The sequence below is a fragment of the Cynocephalus volans genome, chromosome 6, assembly GCF_027409185.1.
Source record: "Cynocephalus volans isolate mCynVol1 chromosome 6, mCynVol1.pri, whole genome shotgun sequence".
Classification (NCBI taxonomy): Eukaryota; Metazoa; Chordata; class Mammalia; order Dermoptera; family Cynocephalidae; genus Cynocephalus; species Cynocephalus volans.
Window position 1 is genome coordinate 150456314 of NC_084465.1, and position 26557 is coordinate 150482870.

Genomic DNA, 26557 nt, shown 5'->3' on the forward strand with positions numbered 1-26557 from the left:
ACTTGTCCACATTATAAAATGAAAATAAACATTCTGAAGTGGGTGGTTATGTATGGGTGGTGCATGTGTTATCGGGTGAGGGGGGGTTTGAGAATGAGATCAGTTTAGGACATTTAGCCATGGAGAAATTGTTATTCAATTAAGATAATTCTAGCCTTCGGCTATGAAAATGGCTAAAATGATTGTTTCAGTGGCTGTGGCTATTAAGAACAATGTGCTTACATGGATGACATGAGGAAATGAAGAGGCACGTGTTCTGGCAATGCTGTCCCTACTCCCGGGGCGGCTCTGCCACCACCCTGATGCCCACCACCACGCGGAGTTACAAGAACACAAACAGGCATTAGCTGGTTGCAGCCACGGCATGAATTGAAATGGCACAGCAATGGGATGAAGATGGTTTCTGCACCTGTGATCTGGAAGTCATCACCTGTTCCACTGTGGCAGTTGGCCTGGTCGTCATCACATTCATCCACCAGGTTCCCATTGGGAGTGGTCGGTCCAGCTGTAGGTGCTGAAACAGGATCCAAGGATTATCTTACACCTCTGAAATGTATTCTCAAGCCTCTGGCTGTTAAATCTGCTAGCACTTTTGCAGAAAACTCTAATCTGCTTCTAAGAAGGCCAGGGGCATGGTTTGCCTCTTTTTCAGGAGTTAAATATACTTGGATTTTACAAAATGCATCAAAGACTGCTTTGTTTTGGTATTTGATCCATATCTACTGAATAGAATTGGCTGCTTTAGGATTTTATACGTTGTTATCTACATAAACATGCCTCTTCTGAAAAGCTCTTGAATTCTCACTGGCTATTTATTCATGACCCTGGAGCTGAGAATTTTGATGATAGAGATTTTGCTTGAATGGTTTTTCCTTTCATTTTCAAGGTGCTAGAGAACACACTTGTCATGAATTCTTTTATATTCTTAGTCTTTACTAAGTTTGTTAAGTTTATATTAAAATTTTTCCCTAAAAGGCAGTCTCAACATTCATGTTTAGTGCAATATTATTCCTTTTTTAAAGAGTCATTTCAGTTCCCTGTAAGCAGCTTCTCACCCTGTGATTCCTCCCTCCCGAGCAGGTGTGTAAGAAGAGTTGTGTCAGACATCCCGGGGTCATTTTACCTGAACTCCCATAGGATTGCATTCCACTGTTGGAAGCTATTCCCATATCTTTGAATTTGTAGTTGAAAGGTAGCCAACATTAATCAAAGACCGCTTTTGAAGTTCTTAATTTTTTTTTTTTTTTTCCAGCCTGTTATTCATTTTTGCAATCTGTTTAATATTTTACAGTTTTGGGCATTACATTTCACTTTACAAGACTTGAGATAATGTACAGTTCTCTTGATGTCTGAGAGCCATACAAGTTGCTGGGAGTGAGGGGCCTGTTCTCTTATAGCTTCTGACCAGTAAGGAATGTGCTGGTAACTGCTGTTTTCTCAATAAAAATTTGACACTCTTTGTTATTGGGTTTAAGTACATAGCAGAGTTATGATAAATGTAAAAACATGGCTAAGTGTCAACTTCTTCAATTGCCCAAATACATACACCAATAATAACTAGGAAATCACCATGTACAGATAATACACACACCATTCAGGCCTGCAATCCAGACTTTGTAAAATGCATACACCACAATCTGGGTTCTATTGATTGCTATCACTGAATCGGTAGAATCCTCTCTGGCAATCCAGATACTTGTCTCTCCTAAGGTGTCCTTGATCTTGATAATGTGCTACTTTTAGGTATTTTAAACTCTCTTTTTATTTTGCTGATTTTTCTGGATTCCTTATGGTGTTTATAAAGGAGGGGTTCCTCATTGGAAGTGGCTCAGGGTAGTTCCTAGATTAAACTAAAAAAAGTAGAAAGTGAATTCTTTTTATGCCCCAATTTTGCTATTTAAAAATATTATATTCTGCGGCTCTCTGTTTCTTAAATATAAGTGCTAGCTCAAAATAGGATGGACGCTCCTGGAAGACTGGATTGCACCTCATCTTCTTTTCATATCCCTGTAGGTGTCTCCCGTAGAACAAGACACAAAATAGATATTTAATAAGGGCCTAGTCATTGATTTAAGAAATGCATTCCCTTTCACCATTTGTGTTAAGAAGCTTTGACATTACTTTCCCAGGATGTTGGTTTCTCATATGACTTGGGGCAACTTCCTCACTTTTGTGAGTACTTGGAAACATCTGCAGGCAAATCCCTTCACCAACAATTTCTACCTCACTACGGAGTTGACACTGGCAAACTGCCACCAGGCTCAGTCTTTTCAACTATCCATTCACTCCACCTCCTAAATCAGTGTTGCTTTCCAGAATCTGGGCTAAAGACCTGCATCATAGTGGCAGACTCCCTTTTCCAGATGACCACAGCTCCCTGTACTGAAAGAACATGTCTGCAGTTAGTTCAATCTGCCCATCCCTTCTTTTTCTTGGCATCTTTGCCAAAGCCCTGGCACATGGTCATTCTTGGTCTGTGGTGATTGTGATTAGATAATTCAGAGGTCCAGAACATGACTACAGATATGGAAACACCCCCATAGTAAAGAATGGGAGATAATGGCCTGCTTTTAAATAAACACATGGAAAAGTAGCCATGAATTATTCAGTAGTATGGTAATTGATAGTGTAAGATTCTGTAGTGCGTAAGAAAAGTTTTACGGTATTTAATATGCTCGGAAATGTGATTATATTTGGGTAACTCGAAACAAATAATTTCAAAACCGCAAGAAGAAAGTGATTTTAAAAAGACTTCTTCAAAACAACTATGAGCATATGCTCAATTGATTAACATCTGGGTACCAACAATAGCCATTCTTTGAGTTAACCTGGAGAAAGACCTCTATGCGGATAGAAAAGCTGGTGTAAGGTTACTCATTTATGCCCAAATCTAAGACAGATGGGAATCCTAATGCACAAAAGCATTAAATGGTACAATAACCAACTCAAGACATTCTTCTAATCTATTACATGTTAAAAGAGAGTGCAGTCCTGAGGTCAGAGTATGAACTGAATTTGTGCCTGATATGACCTTCATGTGATAATCTAAGTATATGTGGTAATACCTTAAACCTCACTGTCCTTTCATATACACTATCTCATGTAAAATTTTGTTTCTCTGCTGCAGCCTAAGAAATTCATCAGAGATGATGTCTGGATGTCTTAGTCTGTCAAATGCTGCTTCCTGCTAACGTGTGATGGTTGTCAGCACTCCAGACAGAAATTTGGGTCAGACACAGCCCTCTAAACAATATTTGAAAAGTCGCAGAACTTGGTAGTTGCCAGGAGTTGGGGGAGGGAGAAGTGGGAGAAAATTGCTTAACAGGTAACGCATTTTACTCTGGAGAGATGGAAATGTTCTGGAACTAGGTGAATGCACTAAAGGCTACTGAGTTGTTCACTTTAAAATGGTGAATTTTATGGTGTGTGAATTTCAGCTCAATACATTATTTTTTTTTAAAAAGTCAAGAGAGACAATCCCATAGAATCTGAGGAGAGTTATGCAAACACCAAGACAAAAGTAGGATTCTCAAGGCGCAGCTTCGTGGTACGTATTAGAATGTTGAGCCTTCCTGACTGGTAGGCACAGAGATACAGGGTCACCCAGGGAAAAGGTGGCAATTTGCGACAGCACCAGCAGGAACATACATGCATGAAAAAGGAAATTTAAAAACTAAGTAGGAAACTAGAAGGGACTCTGGAAACTGTAATTACCTTCCACCTCACAGCCCAGCAGCTCCATCTTTAGTCCTAGTCCTCCATGAGTGGCTCTCTCAGGGTAGATCCTGATGAATCGTGTGGAAAGAGGTGGAAAAGTCCTTAGCTCAGGTGTATCATAGTTGCTGTTGCCCTCAAAAGACTGTGAAGCATGAAAAACACTAGTTAGCAAGAAAAAAAAAAAAAAAAGTCCTCCCTTTCAGCAGCTCTCAATAGGCAGAAAAATCGGCCTCATTCTACCACTTCATAGATGGGGAACATTTCTTTCATAAAGGAGAAAGTAGAAAACAATTAAACCTTCTCTAAAGAAGTGAGAGATGTCACTTCTCAGAGACTTTGGAGTACACACCGAGGCTATACCAGAAGCTGAGGATTTAATGAGATATTTTAAAATGATATGCTGATATGCCTTGGAGAAGTGACACTTCTATCCCTTCCTCAAGGTGGTGGGAGATAACTCAGGAAGAGAGCTTGCCATTTATCTGAGCTTATAATAGACGTCCCATTTTCAATAAATACCCGGTACATTCTCTTAAATGAGAGCGTCCCAGTTTTGCTAGAACTTGTTCCTCTAGAAGAGGGAAGAATTACATTTCTGAAGTAGGAGATAGTAAATGTAATGTACTATACATGCTGTTTACTCAAGAATACGGATTATTCCAAGCCACTGAAATTGCTGTTTACTTAAGAAGTACCACCAGTTGGAGTCATTTATAGATAAAAGACCTCTCTTCTCTTAAAAAGGAACAAGAGTCCTGACTATTAAGTAATGTTCTGATTCCTGATTGAATTGTGGTAGGAGCTGGCACTTCTTTTGAAGTTTGTTCCTAACTTGAAGTCACTGTGACATTTTTCGGGAGCTAGGCCACCCACTGCCAGTGTGGCTACTGGCTTATTTTATTTCCCTTTTCACATTTACAGGAAGGTTGAAATCCTTGAGTGAAATCATAAGAAAATGGAGAAATGACTAGGCCTGTTCTCTTTTTCAAGAAAAGGATAAGCCTCCCTATATCCTCCTTTCCCAACACCATTAATCCCATCCAGAATGTGAGAACGAGAGGGGGATTAGAAAAATAAAATTGTCTTATCATTGGGAATGTCCTTTTATATATCAAACATTGTATGAAGTTCCTAAAACTTGGTTATGCCTTTTGTGACTCAGGAAAGCCTCTAGGAATCTAAAATGTGTTACTAACATAGACCTACCTCTCCCAATTAAAGTTTCCTTCTATTTTTTTTCAAGAGTAAATTCACTATCAGGATTCTGCACTCTTGATAGAACTGAAACTGCTGCCAGTAATTGAGAACCTGATATATATTGTTGTGAGGCCCAATTAAGCTGTTGTCAGTAAGGTACTAATTACAATGAAAATACCATTACTACACATGCAAGTTCTGCCTACGTTAACATAGCTGCAAAGATCATAGGAGAAAATCCTTTCTATCTACGGAGTTCTAGGCTCTTCTCTTACTTTTAACTCGAGCAAAGAATCAACACAACGTAAGTATGTTATAAAAGCTAAGTAAGCAAAAGAGCTAAGTAGGCATTTCTCTAAGGAAGATATCCAAATGGCCAACAGACATATGAAAAAATGCTCAACATCACTCAGCATCTGGGAAATGCAAATCAAAACCACATTGAGATACCATCTAACCCCAGTTAGGATGGCTAAAATCCAAAAGACTATGAACGATAAATGCTGGCGAGGCTGCGGAGAAAAAGGAACTCTCATACATTGTTGGTGGGACTGCAAAATGGTGCAGCCTCTATGGAAAATGGTATGGAGGTTCCTTAAACAATTGCAAATAGATCTACCATACGACCCAGCCATCCCACTGTTGGGAATATACCCAGAGGAATGGAAATCATCAAGTCGAAGGTATACCTGTTCCCCAATGTTCATCGCAGCACTCTTTACAATAGCCAAGAGTTGGAACCAGCCCAAATGCCCATCATCAGATGAGTGGATACGGAAAATGTGGTACATCTACACAATGGAATACTACTCAGCTATAAAAACGAATGAAATACTGCCATTTGCAACAACATGGATGGACCTTGAGAGAATTATATTAAGTGAAACAAGTCAGGCACAGAAAGAGAAATACCACATGTTCTCACTTATTGGAGGGAGCTAAAAATTAATATATAAATTCACACACACACACACACACAAACCGGGGGGGGGGGGGGGAAGAAGATATAACAACCACAATTATTTGAAGTTGATACAACAAGCAAACAGAAAGGACATTGTTGGGGGGGAGGGGGGGAGGGAGAAGGGAGGGAGGTTTTGGTGATGGGGAGCATTAATCAGCCACAATGTATATCGACAAAATAAAATTAAAAAAAAAATAAAAAAAAAAAATAAAAAAAAAAATAAAAAAAAATAAAAGCTGTCAGTGGTAAGCTGGGAAGAATATTAGCAATGAAAACCCAGCTAGGAGGGCTGGCCGGTTAGCTCAGTTGGTTAGAGCGTGGTGTTACAACACCAAGGTCAAGGGTTCAGATCCTAGTACCAGCCAGCTACCAAATATTTAAAAAAAGAAAACCCAGATGGCATAAACTTGCTTATGAATTCTCTTTGTGTTCTGCTGCTAATCATGCTTTAGAAGATGAAGTCTTTTCTATCTGTTCTTGAAAAGTCTGGTTAATTCAAAGACTCTGATAGACCTTGTTCATCACGCACTATTTAGGTGTAGGGAATGAGGAAAGGATTTTAAATCCATCAGAGTGCTTTTCATTTCACAAAACAGAGTATTCATTTCACTTTTACATAAAAGGTACTTGGCATCCTAAGCAGGTAACCTTCATTTGTAAAATTAAATATAGTAAGTTCTAAAATATCTTCATAAAATTTAAAAACGTGCTGCTCTGAAATTGAAGGTTTTGCCAGTTTCCTTTTTCATCTTAGAGATTTTATTTCAGTGGAAGGGTGTGTTAGGAATGATAGATTAGGCTCTATATAAACAATTTAGAAGCTTTTATGGTTTTAAATATCACAGGAAGATGATGATGATGGATAGAATCATATTTTAGGAATAAAACCTAACACATTCAGCCACTCTTGAATTGAGTATTCGGTTGAAGATGAAACACGTGTGTTGGTTGCTCGTGATGTTCTGCAGTGGATTTACCACCCCGGAGTGGTAGCTTTAGACTTGATTGCAGATGGGTGGATTAGATAACTACCCTGGGAAAGCACATGACGCGTCCTATCTAAAGCATATGGGGACTGGTGTTCCTCCTCTCTCAGAACCAGAGTGTTGAAGAACCTGTCACAACAGCACACACTGCTACCCGACAGCAGCTCCAAGAAGCTGCTGAACTTTAACACGTTCACGCTTTGGGATGAAGTCACAACGCTCAACGGCTCACTGCTCCTCAGAAAAGACTGGCTCATAAGGGAACTCCCGTTTCTGATGTTTAGTTTATGTTTTCTTTCACCAAAACGAAAGAGACAGATGTAAAAGGGGTAAATGGAATGGACACAAGAATGAAGGTAGCTGCACATAGAGAAATATAACAACGAGAATGTTTTAGAAACAACAAGTAAAGGAGAGGAGGGGCGGGGAAGAAATTTGCACATTTCTGAACGCATCACCCTTCTCTGCTGCTGACCTCCAGCCCATGGGGGACAGGGGTCTCCTCAGAGCCCCACATCTGGAGGGAGTGAGAGCTGGCAGCAGCGCCCGGCTTATGTTTCCCGCCTGCAATGCTTTGGCCTGAGTCACTATATTAAGCCATATTCTCACACTGGATTAGGGTGGGAATGAGGATAATATTCCCTCCGCTGAGCTAAAATCTTTGTCTTACAAGAGGTGTACGTCCTTGGCAGAGCAGGACTGGAAAGGCTAAAACCCAAGGCCAACTGGGTTGGTGTAAGAAGTTATCACAGCTAAATACAATTCCCAGACTGCATTCAGGACCTAAACTGCCAATTGTCTGGGGGTTCTTCCTAATTTTAATCCCAAACCAGCTTCTGGGCCACCTAACATACTCCTAGACATCCTTTCCAAGTTGGTGTTGTATGCTCAGGAAACACAAGTAAATTTAGCCATCAGCCTAAGTAAAACATAATTACTAATGTATATCTGTTTGGCTAAGAAAAGTATACCATGTGTTTTTGTGCACGTTGGAATGTTTTTATATTGAGATTCCCTTCTCTTGAATTATCAAGAGCCAAGTGCATGTTAAAAGGTTCCAATGCATAAGAAATATAGCATTATTCACAATAGCTAAAAGGTGGAAGCAACCCAAGTGTCCATCAGTGGATGAATGCATAAACAAAACATGGTCTATATGTACAATGTACAATGAAATATTACCTAGCCTTAGAAAGGAAGAAAATTCTAACACATGCTACAACATGGACGCACCTTGAAGACATTACAATAAGTGAAATGAGCCAGTCAGAAGGACAAATACTGTATGAATCCAGTTATCAGAGAGTATTCGAATTCACAGAGACAGAAAGTGGAACGGTAGTCGCCAGAGGCTGGGAGAGGGCAGGACGGGAGTTATTGCTTAATGGGGATCAAGTTTCAGTTTTGCAGATGAGAAAATTCTGCAGACTGGTTGCACAAGAGTATAAATATACTTAACACTACTGAAGTGTACACTTAAAAAAGATGGGTAAATTTTAATATTATGTGTCTTTGACCACAATTAAAAATTAAAAAACAGAACAAAACACTTAAAGCAGGGGTGGGTGAGAGAAGGGGAAACCTCACGGACAGAGTAGAATCTGCAGAGAGGTTTTGAGTTCTTCTGGGTTGCTGCTGTCAGCCCCGGCTCCCAGCCTCAGGACTGCGCTGTCTCCTGTCTGAGTGCTGAGCTGCCTGGCCTTCCCCACAGGGAGGGAAAGGGGATGTGCGAGGCAGGTCTTTTCTTTGTTCATTGCAGACACCACTTTCAGCAGCTATTCCTGCCTTCCCCAGGATCGGGGTCTTACTGACATCATCACATCCCCCCACTGATCTCAACAGCTTAAAGGAAGTAAGAAGCAGCACTTCCTCAGGAAAACACTGAAACCCTTGAAATAAGTCAAGGACCTGAGGAATGACTTCCTCCCCAGGCCATCGCTCCCTGTCCCCAGACCTCACCTTCGCCTTGCGTTTGCTGTCCATGAGCATCTTCCAGTCTGAGCCGTTGTTGCTGTACCCGATCTTGAACTTCCTCATGAACACCTTGTTCTCTCGGTGCTTCCCACCCTGTATGATGAGGCCCCTCACAATCTTCTCCACTCCCAGGTCCACTTGGAGCCACTCGTTTATGTAGGGATGAGGCGCGGGCGGCAGTGCCCAGCCGGAGCGGCTGGTTACCAGGCGAATGTTTTCAGGCATCCAGTTCCTGTCTCCTTGGTTTGATGCCGTAATCTGGGAGTCAGAAATAAGTCCAGACACCATACCCAACATTCCGGAGCAAGGATAATCTAGGAAGTGGAATGAAAGAGAGAATGTAAAAATGATTTCCTGGGAGACTAAATGCTTAGAAAGGAATACGACATATTGAATAAAGACATGGTCTGGTACCCAGTCATAGAAAACTTTCAATCTCTGGATTATTTTACATCAAACTAGAGCTTTCCCTCCCTCAAAGCTTTATCCTGGTTTTTCAGAACTGCCCACTCTACATTCACATCCCAGGAAAGAAAATCTTTAATAAGAAACATACATTTCCCCCTTTTTGAGTTCTTTTAAGTTTACTGTCAAACTGTTGCTGTTCCGCTCTTTTGGACATTAAGAAGTTATCTCCGAATCAAGTATAGGCCCTACCCAAAAGAAGTTCATAGTTTCTTATGCGTTGGAGATATGTAAAGAAACAAATACACCAGCAAGAAAGGTGCTCAAACAAAGGTAAAAAGATGGTGATCAGGAGGTGAGGAGAAAGTACACACCTGATTCAGCTTGGAGAGATGACGGAGACCTCCCAGGGGAGGTGGCGTTTGGATTGAGTGTCCGAGGATAGTACACATTTTCCCCCTCTGCTGTCCTCCCTACCCCTATTTCTAATTGCATTAGGAAACTTATGCACGAATATCCCAGCGTCATCTCAAATGTACCACATCCAGACCAAATGAGACCTTTCCCCTTGACACTGATTCCCTTTACTGAACCTTATACCAGTTAACTGGTGCCTCACCACTCAGCTAGTTCCTGCCTAGTCATCTTGTCTTTCCCTGTCTTCCATTTTCCATTTTTGTTTTGCTACCAAATCCTGTCATGTTTTTGTTTAAAAAAAAAAAAAAGAGAGAAAAAAAAAATGTTGGGGCTGCCTTGCGGTCCCTGTTCCTTTTGGCATCATTCTCATCTGAGTGGCCCTGGCCAGGTTGCTAAATGGTCCCTTGGTTGGCCTCCCAGGCCCCAGTGCTGAATCTCCACTGCACTGACTGCCATATGACTATTTGTAAAACATTGTTTTTGCATGTCATTCTCATGCTCAAAAATGTCCCATTGTTAAGTGAAATAAGCCAGACACAAAAGGACAAATATTGTACAATTCCACTGATATGCGGTTCCTAGAGGAGTGAAATTCATAGAATAGAAAGTAGAATGGTAGTTGTCAGGGTGTGGGGGAGAGCAGATGGGGAGTTAGTGTTTAATGGGGACAGAGTTTCAGTTTGGAATGATTAAAAGGTTCTGGAAATGGACAATGGTGATGGTCGCATAACAATGTGATTGTACTTAATGCAACCAAATTGTACACTTAAAAATGGTTAAGGTGGTAAATTTTAAATAAAGTGTATTTTACCATAATAATAAAAAAAGAGAGATCTTTAAAAAATCTACCATGGCTCCCATTATTTATTGGAAGATATCAAAAGTCTCTATCTGGCTTTCAAGACCCTCATTTTGGTTTCACCACATTTATCTAATTTTATTTCCTATTATTGACAATGTATTCCAATTATCAATTATCTTCTTATGTACTATAGATATAATCCCCATCACTGTCTTTGCTCAAAATTTGTTCCTCTCTCTTCACACTGAGAGAGGTATATTCTGCTCAAACTTTAAGACCCCGCTTAAGACTCACCATGAAAACTTCTCAAACTACTCTGGCCTTTATTCTGAGCTCTCTCTTATCAGAAATATGATACAGGTATAGTAAGCAGCACAGAACTTAGCATTATACAGTTCTCTAGATGTTTTAAGATTGTTAGTCTTACATCCACAGCTAGATTATAAGATCCTCGAAGGCAATGAACAGCATCATAAATCTTTTCATATTTTCTATAGCAGCTCAAGTAGATTTTGAGCACAAGAAGAGTGTTAATCAATGATTAACTGATTGGGGGCTTAATAACAAAGCATCCAATACTTCAATGATTCTCCTTTTAAAAGTGTACATCTCAGTCAAGGACATGCCCAGGAATGATCACTTTGAAACAACCCAATTCTGCATACTATAATCAACACTTACCCTAAAAATATAACCATCCTGAGAGGCATGAATCTAATGCAATTAAGCCATGCTCATGTTATCAGTCGAACCTTAAGAATTAATTACTGGGATACTTTCCACTTAAATTGTATAGTTCAGATCATGTCATTTTGTTACACAAACATCCAGACTTTGCTCACCTAGGAATTATGCAGGTATTTTACAACCAAGCATGCAAGGTCTTCCATATCATGTCCTTACAAGGCCTGTCCTCACTAACTCCTGTTGCTGTTGGCAAGTGGGATGAAGACCTTCTTCACCTCCAGGGCTGGGGAGGTTTTCTCTCATTTCACTCCCTCCACTATGAATTCTCCATCATTTTATCTTTCCCACTAACTGAACTGCTTAAAATCTTGACCCATTTTCAAATGCCACATCATTTATTCAGTTTTTCCAATCTCGGCAACTGGACATGGTTTTCCTTTTCTGGGACTCTTCCAATACTGTCTCTGCATTTCTCATGGTGATGGTCATATTTAGGTCTCTGGATTGCTGCTCTTTGCCTCCTCAGATTTTAAGGTTTTTCAGGGCACAAACCAAGTCCTATTTTTTTTTTTATTTTCTATGATTCTTTGTGCCCTATATGATACATAGTATTTGCTCAACAAATACTTGTTCAATGAATCAACTTCTTAATACAATAAAAGGTAACTGTCATTTTCTCAAGCGCCCTTTCCTGTAATTCAACCACAGTATTTGCTCCAGGCTGGGATCTGGAAACCAAGAATAAACTCAACGGGGATTAAAAAAAAGATTTACAAAAACTATTTCACTGAGGGACTATGAAACTATAGTGTTAAAAATAGAAGTCACATTTTTTGGCCACTGTGGTCACACCTGCTTGATTCAAAACCAGCTTTTATAAAGTCAGTTTAGCTGGTAATGGGGACCAGATGTTACATTTGGAGAAAAACATAATTAACTTGAATACTGTAAGGAGAGCAGAACCTTCACCAGATTAATGCCCTTTCTCTAATGCAGAGCTGGCTGGGGCAGTTTACAGATCCACAAACCTACTGATGCCCAGTCCTCATTCAGCCACAGTGCAAGTTAAACTTATTCCTTCTGTATGTCACCTCATTCAAAATAACAATGAAGAGGGACCTTGATTTGCCTTTGATCAAAAACTATATGACTGACTTTGAACAATGATTAGGAGAAAAATTATATTAACAATTAATTCAAAGTCTGAATGAGATGCTAATTTTTAATCACGATCTTCCATAGTAGGCTGGCTCAGATGTGGTTTAGTCTGGCAACATGTCAAACCTTTTGGAAATAGTGTTGCCAGATTTAGCAAACAAACAAGCAAACAACAAAACAAAACAAGAAACAGGATGCCCAGCTAAATTAGAATTTCAGAAAAACAATGAATACTTTTTTAGTATAAGTATGACCCAAATATTGCATGGGATATTCTCATCTTAAAAAAATTTATTTGCTGTTTATCTGTACCAAATTTAATGGACATTCTGTGTTTTACTTGGCAACCCTGTTTGGAAAGCTTAAAACGAATCCTGCAAGGGAGAAAGAAATGAGTTCTGTAATGGGGGATTGAGGTGGTTATTCTTAGTACTACTTAGTAATATTATTTTAGAGTAAAATCTCTGTACTGAGCTTTAATGAGGAAACAGAGATATACTAGTAAATCAAATATCCAGTTAGCCAATTTTCAAAGAATGAGAAAGTAATAAGTGCATTGACGGGAGACCCTGAATGAGCATAATTTAATCTTTCTTTGATGACTCAGAAAGTACCTCTGGTTGTGGTGCCTGAGATCATCTCTGTAAATTCTGATTGACTTAGGAGGACATGAGTATGTGCTGAAGCAGCGGTTAATAGACTTCTGGTTAACAAGCACAAAACGACAGTGTGTAGTGTGTTCTCATACATTAAGCAATAACCCTCCAACATCATTTTCACCAATTTCCATCTCTGCCAAAATGATGAAGTCTGTTTTGTCAAAGTAATGAAAACGTTCCTTTGTCAGTCACCAATAAAGAAGATTGGTTTGCTCCAATCTTGTTCTCTTTACATCTCTATATAGGGGCACACCATTGTATACTGTGGATCTTCTAGTATTGCCTTATTTCTCAAAAGTAATTTCTGAATGGAAAAATTAAGTTAAAACTTGGGGTCTCAGAAGTTTTGAAAGTCAACTGATGTGTTCACATGGTAACTTTTAATTTGGTAGATTTTGTTATTATTTTTGTTTTTGTTTTTTTTAAATCCAGATTCAATCAGGACTTGCCTACTCAACAAGTGAGGGTGAAAATTTGTTTGCCAGAAGGCATGGATAGAACTGCAATTTATTCATTTAAAAATAACCACTGAGCGCTCTTTATGTTCCAGGCATACAGGACCCAGTAAGGCAAATGTGGCCCCTGCTCACATGGATCTCCTAGTCCAGCAGGGATGCTGCAGTCCTATTCTTCTTTCATTAATTGCTACTCTCAGGGGAACATGGCCTCAAAAACAAGAAAATTATCAGCTTTGGGTAACCAAGAAAAAAAAAAAAACTGATATCATTGTCTTCTTAGATGCTCTGCTTGTGGGGACTTATTCTAGATTTGATTTATTGCATATTGCTCATTGCTTTAATTTACTGGGTATCATTTAGCGAGCACTTACTCTAAGCCAGGTATGTTACACACATTCTCTCACTGAATCCTCACTACAGATGCATTAAGGTTAATCTTGCAGACGAGGAAATAAAGATCAGAGGAACTAAATGTCACACATTCATTAACTGGACAGTCTACAGCCAAACCTGGGTATGTTTGTATACCTTCTGTCCATGTGCCCATCATTGTAACATGCTGGCCTCTCCAAAAACATGCCTAGATCAATTATTTGGAGATTGAGCTATCTTATTAGAGAGAAAGCATTTAAGAGTATATTAGGGGTCATGATTAAGAGATTAGCTCTATGAGCCTAAAAGCAGTACCTTAGCTACTTAATTATGAAATAGATTATGTATAAAAATATTGGAATGTGCTATTTTAGACACCTATGTTTAAATAACTAGGCTGTTTAACTATTTTTTTTAGATCCAATAAATTATTTGCCATTTTTGCTCACACTCCTAGAATTACCGCTCAGGGAAGTCTTTGTGAAAATTAAAAAGGACAGTTTGGGTTTAAATAAATATTTTATTTAACTAAAAGGATGTGATATAAATCTTCAAGAGCCTGGACATTCAGAGTTCAAAGTTCAGATTAACATGTTTGGAGTCTTTATATAGTTTACCTCATTTTTTTTTTTTTTTTTTTTAATATAGTGTGACATGAGATAAGGTTGGAGAAATGAGCCAAAAATTTCCATCCAGACCTCAAGTGGCCTTGTTTCTATGAATTTATGGGTAGCCTCTCAAATTTGTAATGCTCTGAAAATGACCTAGAACTTTGTCATTTAACTGCTGATCAAAAATAAAGCCAAGGTTATATCGAACTTTTCAATGGCCTTTTTCTTCCAACTCCTCTCCACCCAGTTCCTGCCTCCAAGGCCTTGAAATTTCTAAGTCTTAGATCCCCAAACAATAAACAATTCTGTTGCTAGGATAAAATAACTAAAATTTTGGTAAGAAATGAGATGTCGTTTTTTACTTTCCAAAATGGACTCCACTGTCCCCAAGTGTAGTTTTCTCCCCTTTTCATTAGCCTTTCTCCATATTGCTTGTGATTTTAGAAAAAATGGTCAAGGTAATTTTTTTTTTCCTTCCAACATCTAAAAATAATTATGCTAAAGGGGATAAACATTAAAATGATAGTGTTGTCATTCGTGGAATGAGAAATGAAATACTTCAAATATGTATACTAACACAATATTAAAAGATAGTTCACAGACTTTTACAAGTTCTTCACTTTTAATAATTACATTCAGAGGATCAGTCTACCGGTTCTGTTTTTAAACTTTGAAATTTACTATGAAGATTACATTGTACTGGTTTGGGGGGGGGTGCTATTTTTTTTTTTTTTCTAATGAAGGCTTTGCGATATATTTACTTAAATGGAAGGGAATTCTAACATGAATACTATTTACTTCAAAATACAGAATTGTCATACAAGGAGATCAGTGGACAAGTAATAACAGCACTGATCACCACAGAAATACAGTGAGAATAACAGTTACGACCATGTTTTTACTTCTACCTGTGTCCTGACCTGGCTTATTTTTTCAGCTACTTAGTCTATCAGTCCCTCACAACTTCTTCATCTCCCAAATGGGTATAACTGTTTACTTATTCCATATTTAACAGAAACTTTTAAAGTCCCATTGATGTTGAAAGAAACACACTGAAAAACGAAAAGCATTTACAAGTTGATTCCTAATTTTAGTGTATGCACTCACCAAAAAAATAAAGAGAGAGACAAACCTAAGGGAAAGTTGTCAGGGTAGCTAATGAGTAGAAGAAGAAATTCTTCTAAGTTAAACTCCTCCTTAACTGTAGCTGATAAGGCTACTTCTAGGCTTCAGAATTAAAAAAAAGATAAAGTCAGTGGAGAACACGTCATGCAACATTTATTATAAATCTACTAAGTACCAGTCAGTGTGCTGCATACCCAGGAAGCAGAGATAAAAGGTGTGGTCCTTGCCTTCATGGAGCTTACAGTCTAGTGGAAGAGGTATTACTAAACAAATGCCTACACATGCCAGGCTGTGTTAAACAGTATATTTCCATTATTTTATGCATTATCACAACCAGCCTGAGTGGTGTATAGTATCATGACCATTTTCCAGGTGAGATAACTAAGGCTTTGAAAGGTAGGTATATTGTCCAAAGAAATAGGCTAGTAAGTAGGTAGGATTTGAACTCAGATTTTTCTAAATCCAAAGTATATGCTCTTAATTACCAAATAATGACCACATATATACAAAATTATTCTCCTTGTATTTAAAAGGTTTGCGTAAACTAAAACCAGAAAATCTTCAAGCTGTAGCTTACCTGTTATCTTGCAGCCATACACTTCAAATCTCATAGATATGCCAGTTTCCCAAGTCATAGGTTTGATTCGAACAAATCGAGTTATCAGTGGTTTGGGGAAAACTCCAAACACAAGATCTGTAGGGTTGGTGTTTCCTTGAAAGATCTGCATAGGGAAAAAAAGGACCCTTTATTAATAGACTTTATGGGTTTAAAACAAATCCAAAAACGTGTTTTCACAAATGCTTGTAAGAATAATTTGCAATTACAGCATTGTCTCTCAAGGTTGGGCTGGTGTTAATAACTTGTCATGGTATTTTTTTCAAATGACGGCAATCAGAGAGAATCGTGTCTAGTATAGAATATTGTCCTAATCATCTATTCAATTTTCTGGGAGGTTGGCGCCTCTAAAAGCACTATTACAAGGATAACATTTATTAAAGGATGCATGCTATTATCTAAAAAAGTGGGAAATTATTAGCTTTATCAGACGGCCTACAGAATACTGCAGACATTTCATGGGAACTCTCATTATTTTACTTTCCCAGGAACCCCCCGCCAGAAGAGATGCTTTTTGAGTTCAGTGTAGGGTCTGGCTTTTTGAAATTCTAGGTTATGTTCCCAGTTATAAAACTAGGTCAAGCAGCATCCCCCCTTTTGACTCCATTCCTGACAGAAGATCTTATCCCTGACATTAATTAATACCTTTAATGCTTTTTGGCTATTGGTAAAATTATGTTTTGGTAGTCAAAGTCAAAACTGAGTTATGAATGAGTTTTCACAGAAAATGAGCTTTTCCAGGGCTTCTGCTTCCAGTTTTAAAATGAGTCATTTTATTCTAAGAAAGACGAGGCCCATGATTGCAAATGTAACGGGCGCCAGGCACAAATCGGTTTCCCACAAGTCTGCGGCAGTGATCTCTAGTCAGACCTCTGAGGAATGAAGACTGTTTGCCATCGTGGAACACTCTGGCATTAGGCTTGCATCAGGTGGAGCGGAAAGCCTCCACTGTCCCGGATTTTACTTCAGCCCTGGGTTGGGGACAGCCTGGGTCAAAGGAGCATTTCTCAGTTCTGTGCCCCGTGCATCTAGTACTGCTTCTCTGCACAGCTGGGTCACACTCTTCTTCTTGGGTTGTGAAACTAGGGCATTCCTGGGCTGACCAGAGGCGCGAGGATTCCTCCCCACCTTTCCAAGGTGAATGAGGGAAGACCACAGTTTCTCAAGGCATGCGCTTCCTCTCTGGGAGAAGGGGCTTGTAAAAGTTGGGCTGGTGTTTACAGTTCATTTACTTTAAGTGGCCTGCACAACTGAAGGTGCTCAAATGCCTTACTAAGTTGGTTGTTAGCCTGATCCCTCTCTGGAGATGATTTAATATCATAATTTATCCTGGCCTGTGATGGCCTTTAGATTTCAGTCCTACTTCAGCATCTCTCTCTGGGAAACGGTCTGCGTGGGAGCATTTTTGTGTGGCAGGGGATAATAGGTAGTTTCCAGAAAGAGCAGAGCCCCAGACCCTGTGCTCTCCTTACAGAGTCACGAGGTCCACTTCCGAGAGGGACCAGGAGTGTGTCAGGAGAGTGGCACACACTGACACACGTGGGGGTGTGCATTTTGCTCACACTGAGGGAATTTTATGTTTGCTGAAAACTAGGTGACTCACACTCTGAATGACATAAAGAGGACTGTGGCGTTGTGACTGGTCAAAGGCTGCTCTTGCTGAGGGGACGGCCCATGCTCCCTGAGGAAATTAGGCCAGAGGCTAGAGGGTGGCCAACCAAAGGCCTCCAAGTGCAAGGGCAGGGTGGGCGACAATAGCTAGACTCCAGCTGGAGGTTTCGATTCCATTCAGGCTCAGTTACAGTGCTCACACAGATGCCAAGTCTTCTGTCTGCTGAATCCTTCCTGAGTCTTTCAGCCTCCCGCCCCGGAAGCCCTTCTGTGTGCCCAGGGACAAGGGCTGAAGAGCACATCTTGGAGAAGTGTCGCTTATTTATTTTTAAAAGAACGGCCTGAAGATCTAGGGTCAGTTCTCTCCACTATCTGGGTTCTTTGGCTTGTAGGTATATCCTTAGTACCAGTGCTTTTCTGTTTTGTTTGAAACGAAAATATGTCTTCAAAAATCTATTCCAAATAAGAATAAGTCATAAAACTTGTGGTCAACATATACTCGCTTAATTTCCACAAGCATTGACTGTGAGGCTCTTTCTTCCCCAGACAGAGAGTTGGTTCCACATCTTCCAGGGTTTCACGGTGTCATTGGACTTGCCTGTCCATAGAACTTTCCTCCCACAGAGCAGGTGTCTACCTAGATCTGCTCCCATCTTGATGGCCCTAAATGAGAGTGGGGGTTTTGCCATTATTAAAGGTAATTAATAGCTCTTGTTTCACCTTTTCTCAGTTCCAGACTCAGAAGGAGAAAACAAAGGCCACGAATGCTCAAAGGAGGGACAAGGACATGTTCACTGTCCTCTTCCCAAACCCATAATTTCAAGTTACCTGGATCTTTGCTACTATCCTTATTAACTTCCCTGTGTTTGACTCGGCCACCAGGGCAAGCTTTTAATTTCTGAGAAACAGTGAATATGAATTCTCAAAAATCTTTTTATTAGTAAATCAGAGCGAGTGTAAATTCAAATAAACAGGCGAGCTGAGAAAAACATCTCAATTCCGAATGTAGCTCAGAGAGCCCAGGGACATGGCGTGGTCTGTGCTGCCTCCGTGGCTGAAAGCAGTAAGGAGATGGATGGCACGTTATCTGTGTGATCTGAGGGAACGCAATGAAGTACCTTTAGTTCTACCCATTCTTACATGAAGCAGCCAAAAGCATTTGTAAATCAGTTTGTGAGCCACAGAGGGTAGATAAAAAGGCGTTTTTAAAAACTGGCCCATTACAGAGAGGAAAAAAGAAAAAAAATCTATGAAAGAGAATGAAGAAATACAGGGAGGGAGAAAAACAACCAAAAGTCCTAAGGTTCTAAGAAAACAGTGTTTATCCTATGCATAGTCCAAGTCCCAATGGGAGCTTTAAAGTGATTCTTTAATCTGACACTTAATTTGGCTGCTATTGACTTTTCTTGGAAACATCCGTATAATTTCCTCTTGGCTTCTGGATCTGTGAACATGAGACCCCTTGGTCAGATTTAAAACCTCTAATTGCACTTTTCATTTTAAATCAATTCAAAAATAAAGCAGGCCAGACAGAAAGCTCCCAAACAAACAAGTAAAAATTGATCATCCATTTAAAAGACGGAATTGGTTAGGGGGTGGCAGCCAAACTTACAACAGGTTTATTTCCTTCTTTTATGGTGATCCAGTCTTCCCCATTGGAGCTAATGTCTATTCTGTAAGTCTTGACATAATATTTCTTCTTGGTTTCCTTTGAAATGGCACCCTGTGTCCCAACAGCAGTGACAAAACGCAAGAGGCCCAAGTCTACCTGCAAGACAGTTACAAGTGTGGTCAGTCGCCATCCCTGAACCCCTGTAAGCTGGGCTCAGCAGGGCCTGATTCCAGCTGGTATAAACAACCCTTCATTCCCCATTCTATTCCTTCTAAAGAAAGGCAAAAATATGACGGTAGCAATTGCCCTGGGTTGGTTCCTATTGTTAGCACAAAGGCCAGGAAGAGCCCTTCCTCATTGCTGCGACCAAGATTATTTCATCCCTGGTGCAAAAGAGAAAGTTGGGTTCAATATCATGTCATTATATTTCCCAAGAGATTAAACATACTTTCCAAACAGCACGTTAACATATGTCATTTTATAAATAGAAAATCAAGACAAACAAGATAACCTCACACATTGGATACTAGGGAGGCCTGGACTAGAATTCATTTCTAACATGATCCTATTTCCCATCACTCTCCAGCATCCTATTTCCTTCAAAAAAAAAATGAAGTCTAAAACATAACTTATTGGAAAGCACTAAGAGTGCCGTGGTTTGGGAAATGGGCTACAGATTTATAAGTGAGAATGCAGTAGAGAGGAGGAAGGCAGAGTAAGGATTTCTGTTTTGTCTTTAAATCTCCTCCTTCCCCAAATCTTCTCATGGCACCTTCTTGCAGTTCGGCTAGAGAGGCAGGATGGTGGATCGCAAGGTGTCATCTGGGAAGGACCAATGCCCCCATGCAACAACTGATAGGGGTTGTGAACTTCTACTGGTTAAGTTTCCAGTGCAGAAGCTCCACAGTGGAACAGCCTCGCTTCATGTCTCATAGCCTCGAAGGGTGGGACACTTGGAGGGCATCATAGTAGTGATGACCAGAGGGTGACCACAACCTCGAAGGTCTTGGATGATTTCATCCCAGGGATCTGCAGTGGCTTGAGTCATTCCTATTGCCGTGTGATATAAATGGGAAGGAACAGATCTAAGTTCAGTGTTCTAGTCTTGGCTCTGCCATCATCTTTAGGCTTCCAGTTCCTCATCTGTAACATGAAGAAGTAGGACTAGATGACTGGGAAGGCCCTTTTCAGCTCTGACTTTCTGCAGTTGCTTCTTTCATATGCCTTATAGATGCTTCCAGTAATGTAAAACTGGTTTTTTCTTTAACTTTATTTTCAATGTTAATAACTAAGAATAATCTCTTGGTTTTTTTTTTTTTTTTTTTTGACCAGTAAGGGGATCTTAACCCTTGACTTGGTGTTGTCAGCACCACGCTCTCCCAAGTGAGCCAACCGGCCATCCCTATATAGGGATCTGAACCCATGGCCTCGGTGTTTTCAGCACCACACTCTCCCAAGTGAGCCACGGGTTGGCCCTAGAATAATCTTAAAATGAAAGTCATTACTAGCTTCTACCTATTAGAAATATTTTCAGTTTCCTTTTATTAATACATTTGGGTTTTCCTTGTTTCCCTCTACCTATTATATGCCTAAGATTTTACAGAAACTTAGAAAAACATGAACAGAAATATACGATAAATATTTTTTAAAGAGCATAGAAAGTAAATACACATTACAACTGATTAGCTTGAGAAGATATTTCAACAATATACCATTAAAATAAGATGTCATTTTCCTTGAAAACAGCAACAAAAGCAAAACAAAACAAAATAAAACAAAAAACCCCAACCCTTCCTCCAACTTCTGAATTCTGCTACATGACAACCCAATTTTCAGAAAACAATATTTCAATTAACCCTCCAGTGCTGATAGGTCATGAACACCTAAGGAATTTCCACTTTATGCACAGCCTGCCTCATGAAGAATGACTATTGTCTTTCATGAATTACTTTTTTCCTGAAGGCCCTTGCAGTAGTTAAATCAGCATGTTACCAATTCATTTCAAAACTGAAGCAAGAGTTACATGCAGGAAAAACAGCTGCATGGGAGCCAATTTGAAGTTCCACAATTCAACAATAGTAAATTTCATTTGGAAAGGATGGGGCACCATTCAGTGCAAAACAATCTTTATTTCATTTCCCTCACTTTAAAGATGTAAAGTCTATGCTCTGTATGGAACAAGACCTTAATGGAAATTAATATTTTAGGATAATAGCGGTAGATGTTTTAAATTTTAATTTAACAAATATTTACCCAACACATTTTTATCAAGTGTCTATCCCTTGTTAACTGGTATTTGCATTTTTTAAAAAGTGAACTATGGTACTTTGTATGACTGTTTTAAACTTCCCATCTCTTTTGGGTACAAATTTCAAAAAGGGAAGGTGATCAATGGTTGTCAGATTTAGAAAATAAAAATACAAGAAATTCAGTTAAATTTGAATTTCAGGTAAAAGAAAAAAACAAATTTTTTTCTTTTCTTTTTTTTTTTTTCACTATAATTGTGTCCTATGCACTATTTGGGACACACTTGCACTTAAACTGATTCATTGCTTACTTAAAATTCAAATTTAACTGGGTGTACTGTATGTTAATCTGGCAACTCTAAACTCACTATATTCCAGACAAATAGGTGATTTTAAGTTGCTGCAAAAACTCTCTGATTTCACAATGCTGCAATCTGAAATTTAATGGGTACTTTAGACATGGCTGCACGGAACAATTTCAACTGTTTTCAAATGCTCTCAGAACACTTAGTGCTTTACCGACTGTCCAGTGAGTCATACCCAATGCCACATCCACTTTCAAGCTGAAGGGTCCTTAAAATCTTAAAGTCCAAGGGAGCATGAAGCAGAGCTATTACATAAACTTCCTGTCAAACTTACAGATGGCTCTTCAGTTTGGAAATGATTAAATTCTCAAGAGTGCACATATTCAGCTTGAGCTGATTTCAAATAACTGTAGAACTTCATTCCCTGGATGTCCTATTTTTTTAATTTTGTTTTTTGGGTAAGATTTAGCAAGCAGGCAGGAAAGAAGTTAATTGGTGGCAAAACAGAAAAATTTTAGGTGTTAGAAACAGCTGACTTTAGAGGAAGGAGCAATTGAATTAACTAGCACCCAACACAGGAAAGCATCTAAGGCTCCAGATATAAAATCCCCCAAAGCATATACATGAATAACCTGTAAAAAAGAAAAGATATTTTCTTTCTCAACAGCAATGAAATGCATTAGAAACTTCCCCTTGTCATTGCATAAGGTTTCCTGCTGTGCTTTAAAACTCTTATTAACCACACTGGGATCCTTCAAATTTTATTTAATTTTTCTTTCTAATATTACTGCCACTGGGTTTAGTAAGGATGGATGACAAGCTCACAAAATGACTGGGGCTGGGACCTGAACTATTGCAATTAAAATCAGATAGTACCCAGATCGCTAACAAAACACAGCCTCCCTGGCACTGTGGAACTGTCACTGGCCGCACCAGGGCAGTTCTTTCCATGAGTCCTTTCTCTCTAAATACCTTTGGGGAATTCTCTAACAGTGACCTGCCCTTGATCCTCAAAAGCCTGAGAGAGTTGGGAAAGAGACAGAAGAGACAGACAACATCCTGCTTCATAAGAACCACTGCTCGCATTGCTGGTGTCTGTCTTGGGAGACCCAGAAAAACTTAATGCCTGGGTATTTATATCTGAAGAGCTCCAGAATATGTCATCCCCAAATATGCCACTTTAGTATAAAGATTATTTTGAGCTACAGGCAATTGAGAATCAACAGATGTAAGAAAAGTTCTCTGCCCTCCCCCTTTCTGCCTCAAAACAGGGGATATATTTCTCTTTACGAAGGGGACATAAATTTCTCCCCTCTCTTGTGCCAGGATGAGGAGAGTGACCTTTATTTCTGGAGACTGAGAGCACTGAAATGATTCTGCATAAACAAACCTTACTAAAATAATCCTTGTTTCCCATTAATTCCCCTCATACATATACGAGTTACTTTTCCACAATTAATCAGCTCTAGAAGCCCAAGCCCACTTTCATTTGTAAAGTCACTTTCCCACAATTTATCATCCTTTGTTAAAGTGGTGTATAAGTGCCCGAATCTAACTGCTTCTTTGGGTTTTCACTTCTTTCCCGTGAAGCCCCTCTGAAGAGAAAATTAAAAATATTAATAAATTTTTTCTGTTTTGACTGAGAGGTTTTTAAAAAAAAATTTTTTTTTTTTTTAAATTGAAACATAATTGGTATCTGTGGAGTGCCACATTGAATATCAAAACCTGTGTGCAATGTACGATGCTCAAATCAGGTTAATTAGTATATTCAACATATGCAATGTAATCATTTTTTGTGGCCCCTTACTAATTTCTTGCTAACCCCCCTCCTCTTCCTTTGGCAACCTCGATTCTGTTCTGTCCTTTTGAGCGTTCAGCATATTACTGTGATTCTTTCTTTCTTCCTTCCTTCCTTCCTTCCTTCCTTCCTTTCTTTCTTTTAAAAAATACTAATAAAATTTGTATGCCATTTTCCTATTAATCTCTCTTTTTTCAGTTTAATTTACAGGCCCCAATTACAAAACCTAAAAGAGTAGATAGAGAAAAGGTTTTTCCTTCTCTTACAAGCCCTTCTCACCAGTGTAGCTGCCTCTGCTAATCATGACACTGGCCTTCATCTACCTTTTTAGTCTCTCCTGATGAACCTATCCTCCTCCAACTACATCATCCAGCCACATTAAAGTATTTGTTACTTCTAACAGAAAATAAGCTTTTCTGTCTGCATGTCTTATCATGTATAGTTCTTCTACCTTAGAAGAACACTTTTTCTCTTTTTTGACTAGAAATGACGTGTTCCTCTTTTTGGCCCAGGAGGCTAAGTCACCTGTACCCCAGTATGGTTCGTATATAGCTCATGTCTCCATCATTGAATTCATCATGCTGTGTTTTTGCTTCCAGACTTTCATGATTTCTTCTGAAAAATATCTGTTTCTCTATATAGAAAAGTAATAGATGCCTATTGAAAATTCAGAAAATTCAGTAAAGAAGAAAATAAAATCTCCATAAGATCACCGTTAGGAAATAATCACCGATAATTGCCTTGCAGAGCTTTTTTCCTATGCAAAACATATGTAAATATTTGTATGTGTTTTGTTATTATTAAGTGAGTTCATACTATCCCTATGCTTGATAACCTGCTTTTTCATTTAGTTTTATGGATATATAAGCATGCAAAAAATATTTTTCTATACCATCATTTTTAATGGTTTCATGGTATTCCATTGTATGGTTGTAGCATAATCTATTCAGTCTGCTACCTGTGAACACTTAGGTATTGGATTTTACTAAACTAGATTAACACTCATTCAGTGGACACTTAATACTGCTTATCTGCTAAGTTCTGTATTAAGCGGTTAGGACAGAAACAGTAGTAAGAATGTGAGAATCACAAACACATGACTACAGTATGGGCAGCATATGTAAAGTATGATTTCAGCGCAGAGGAAGAAGTAAAAAATTTACCAGAGAATTGGAGGTAGTGGGGATTAGAGATTTACTTCAAGCCTAAAATGCATATTGAAGGATACACGGTAGGGGCTTGCAAGTGGACACAAAGGGAAAAAATGTTCTAGTGAGGAATAGGAGCAGAAAGTGCAGAGGTGGGCAGGTGCAAATGAATGAAGGAAATATTGGACACTGAACCGACCTGTTTTCCTCACCACTATGGACATTATCTGTCAAAAAATGTATTGATCCCTAAAGAGTACATGCTTTGGCCATTTTTAAGTCAAAATGATCAGTAGTCATGAAAACCATTCAAAGTCAACTGCCGGCCACCCTCTTGGTGGTTTAGCTTTTTGAATTCTGATGCGCTTTCACCAATTTCACATTCTAATAGACAAGCTTGGTGACCTAAGACAGGCAGCTGCAAAGACGAAGATCCAGCCCGGAGCAGTTCTACATGATGCCACCGCTCTGTGTTCTGGAGGGTTCATCGTCCCAAGCAATACTTCCTTTCTTTCCATAAACATTCAGACACACAATAATCATAATGAAGTAACCTGCTTTTCCTAAACCCAATCAGCTCTGCTCCAATCACCATTTTTTTATTTTGAAAAAATATCATTATTTCATAGCTGCTCTATTTTTAATTAGAAGATGGATGGGATTTCACATCTGAGTTTGATGTATTTCTTTTTAACATTAAGGGTGACAGTGAGGGGTGTAAAGATGGGTAGCTATGCACAGAACTGCATATCAGATGCATTCTCTGAAACTTCTGAGTATTTCCTTTGTGTGTGTGACAAACATAAACATCTTCTACTTATCCTATGCTATGCAAGACTACTTCACAGAACTTTATCAAACTCTTGAGTTCTAGTGGCTGCTTTCTAAGTTAGCTTATATAGCACCATCAGCAGAAGTGATCCAACATGATACCCTGTTTCCAATATAAATATAAAATTCTAAAACTGGTGGTAGAGTGTCTGCCTGTATCTTACTTTCACTGTGCTCCACACAAAAACAGAAGACACTGACAGCAGATAGAGAAGAGGAAATCCCAAGACTTTTTGGGTGGGTGAAGTGCACTAGAAGAAAGCAGTTATGCTTATCCACTTCTGGGGGTGGGTGGCAGTGTTGCAGCAGGGCCGATGTGGTGAGGGACCCCCATGGCACTGAGTTCCAACCATGCTTCTGACTTGCTCTTTATTGAAAGATGTCTATAGGAACAATCCACATGCACTTTATGACCATGGCATTGTCTTAACAGTGACAGGAAAGACATTCCCCAGATAAAGAAGAGCAAAGAGAGGCACACATTTTACTGGGAATCACCTGAGGCCAAAGCAACGTATTTTAGTGTTGTGCAGTAAATCATGCAGCAAACCTTTCCAAACTGCTGGTCAAACACCAGCATGCAGCCTTCAAGACATGAAGCGAATATCATTGCTTCCTATAATAATACATAACCAGCTATGGGTAATGTCATAACGTGGAAAGCCTCATTTCTACAGTAAAAATCTGTCTTGCTCAAGAAAATATTGCCCATTGAGCTAGCATTGGCAAGGGAACATTTACCAGCTTTTAACACTCCCAGGGCAGGTCAATACAAATGCCTGAAAAAATAAAGGACAAAGAACTGAGATCTGATTAAAAACAGGAAAATATTTTTTGAGGTGGAGAGTACATCGGATT

At 39.2% G+C, this 26557-nt stretch overlaps 1 protein-coding gene across 4 annotated transcripts in view; it reads right to left on the reverse strand.

Moving 5' to 3' along the window:
- Window positions 1-26557, reverse strand: part of NRP1 (neuropilin 1) — a 136901-nt gene that overhangs the window by 20882 nt on the left and 89462 nt on the right. For 2 of the 4 annotated variants that reach the window (XM_063098796.1, XM_063098798.1), the window contains exons 7-11: window positions 19372-19527; window positions 16110-16254; window positions 8824-9152; window positions 3715-3859; window positions 431-514 (exon numbers count right to left, since the gene is read on the reverse strand). In XM_063098796.1, the coding sequence (XP_062954866.1) occupies window positions 431-514; window positions 3715-3859; window positions 8824-9152; window positions 16110-16254; window positions 19372-19527 (859 nt within the window). Of the gene's footprint in view, window positions 1-409; window positions 515-3714; window positions 3860-8823; window positions 9153-16109; window positions 16255-19371; window positions 19528-26557 lie in introns of all 4 variants that reach the window. The other 2 variants (XM_063098795.1, XM_063098797.1) reach the window with 1 other exon arrangement.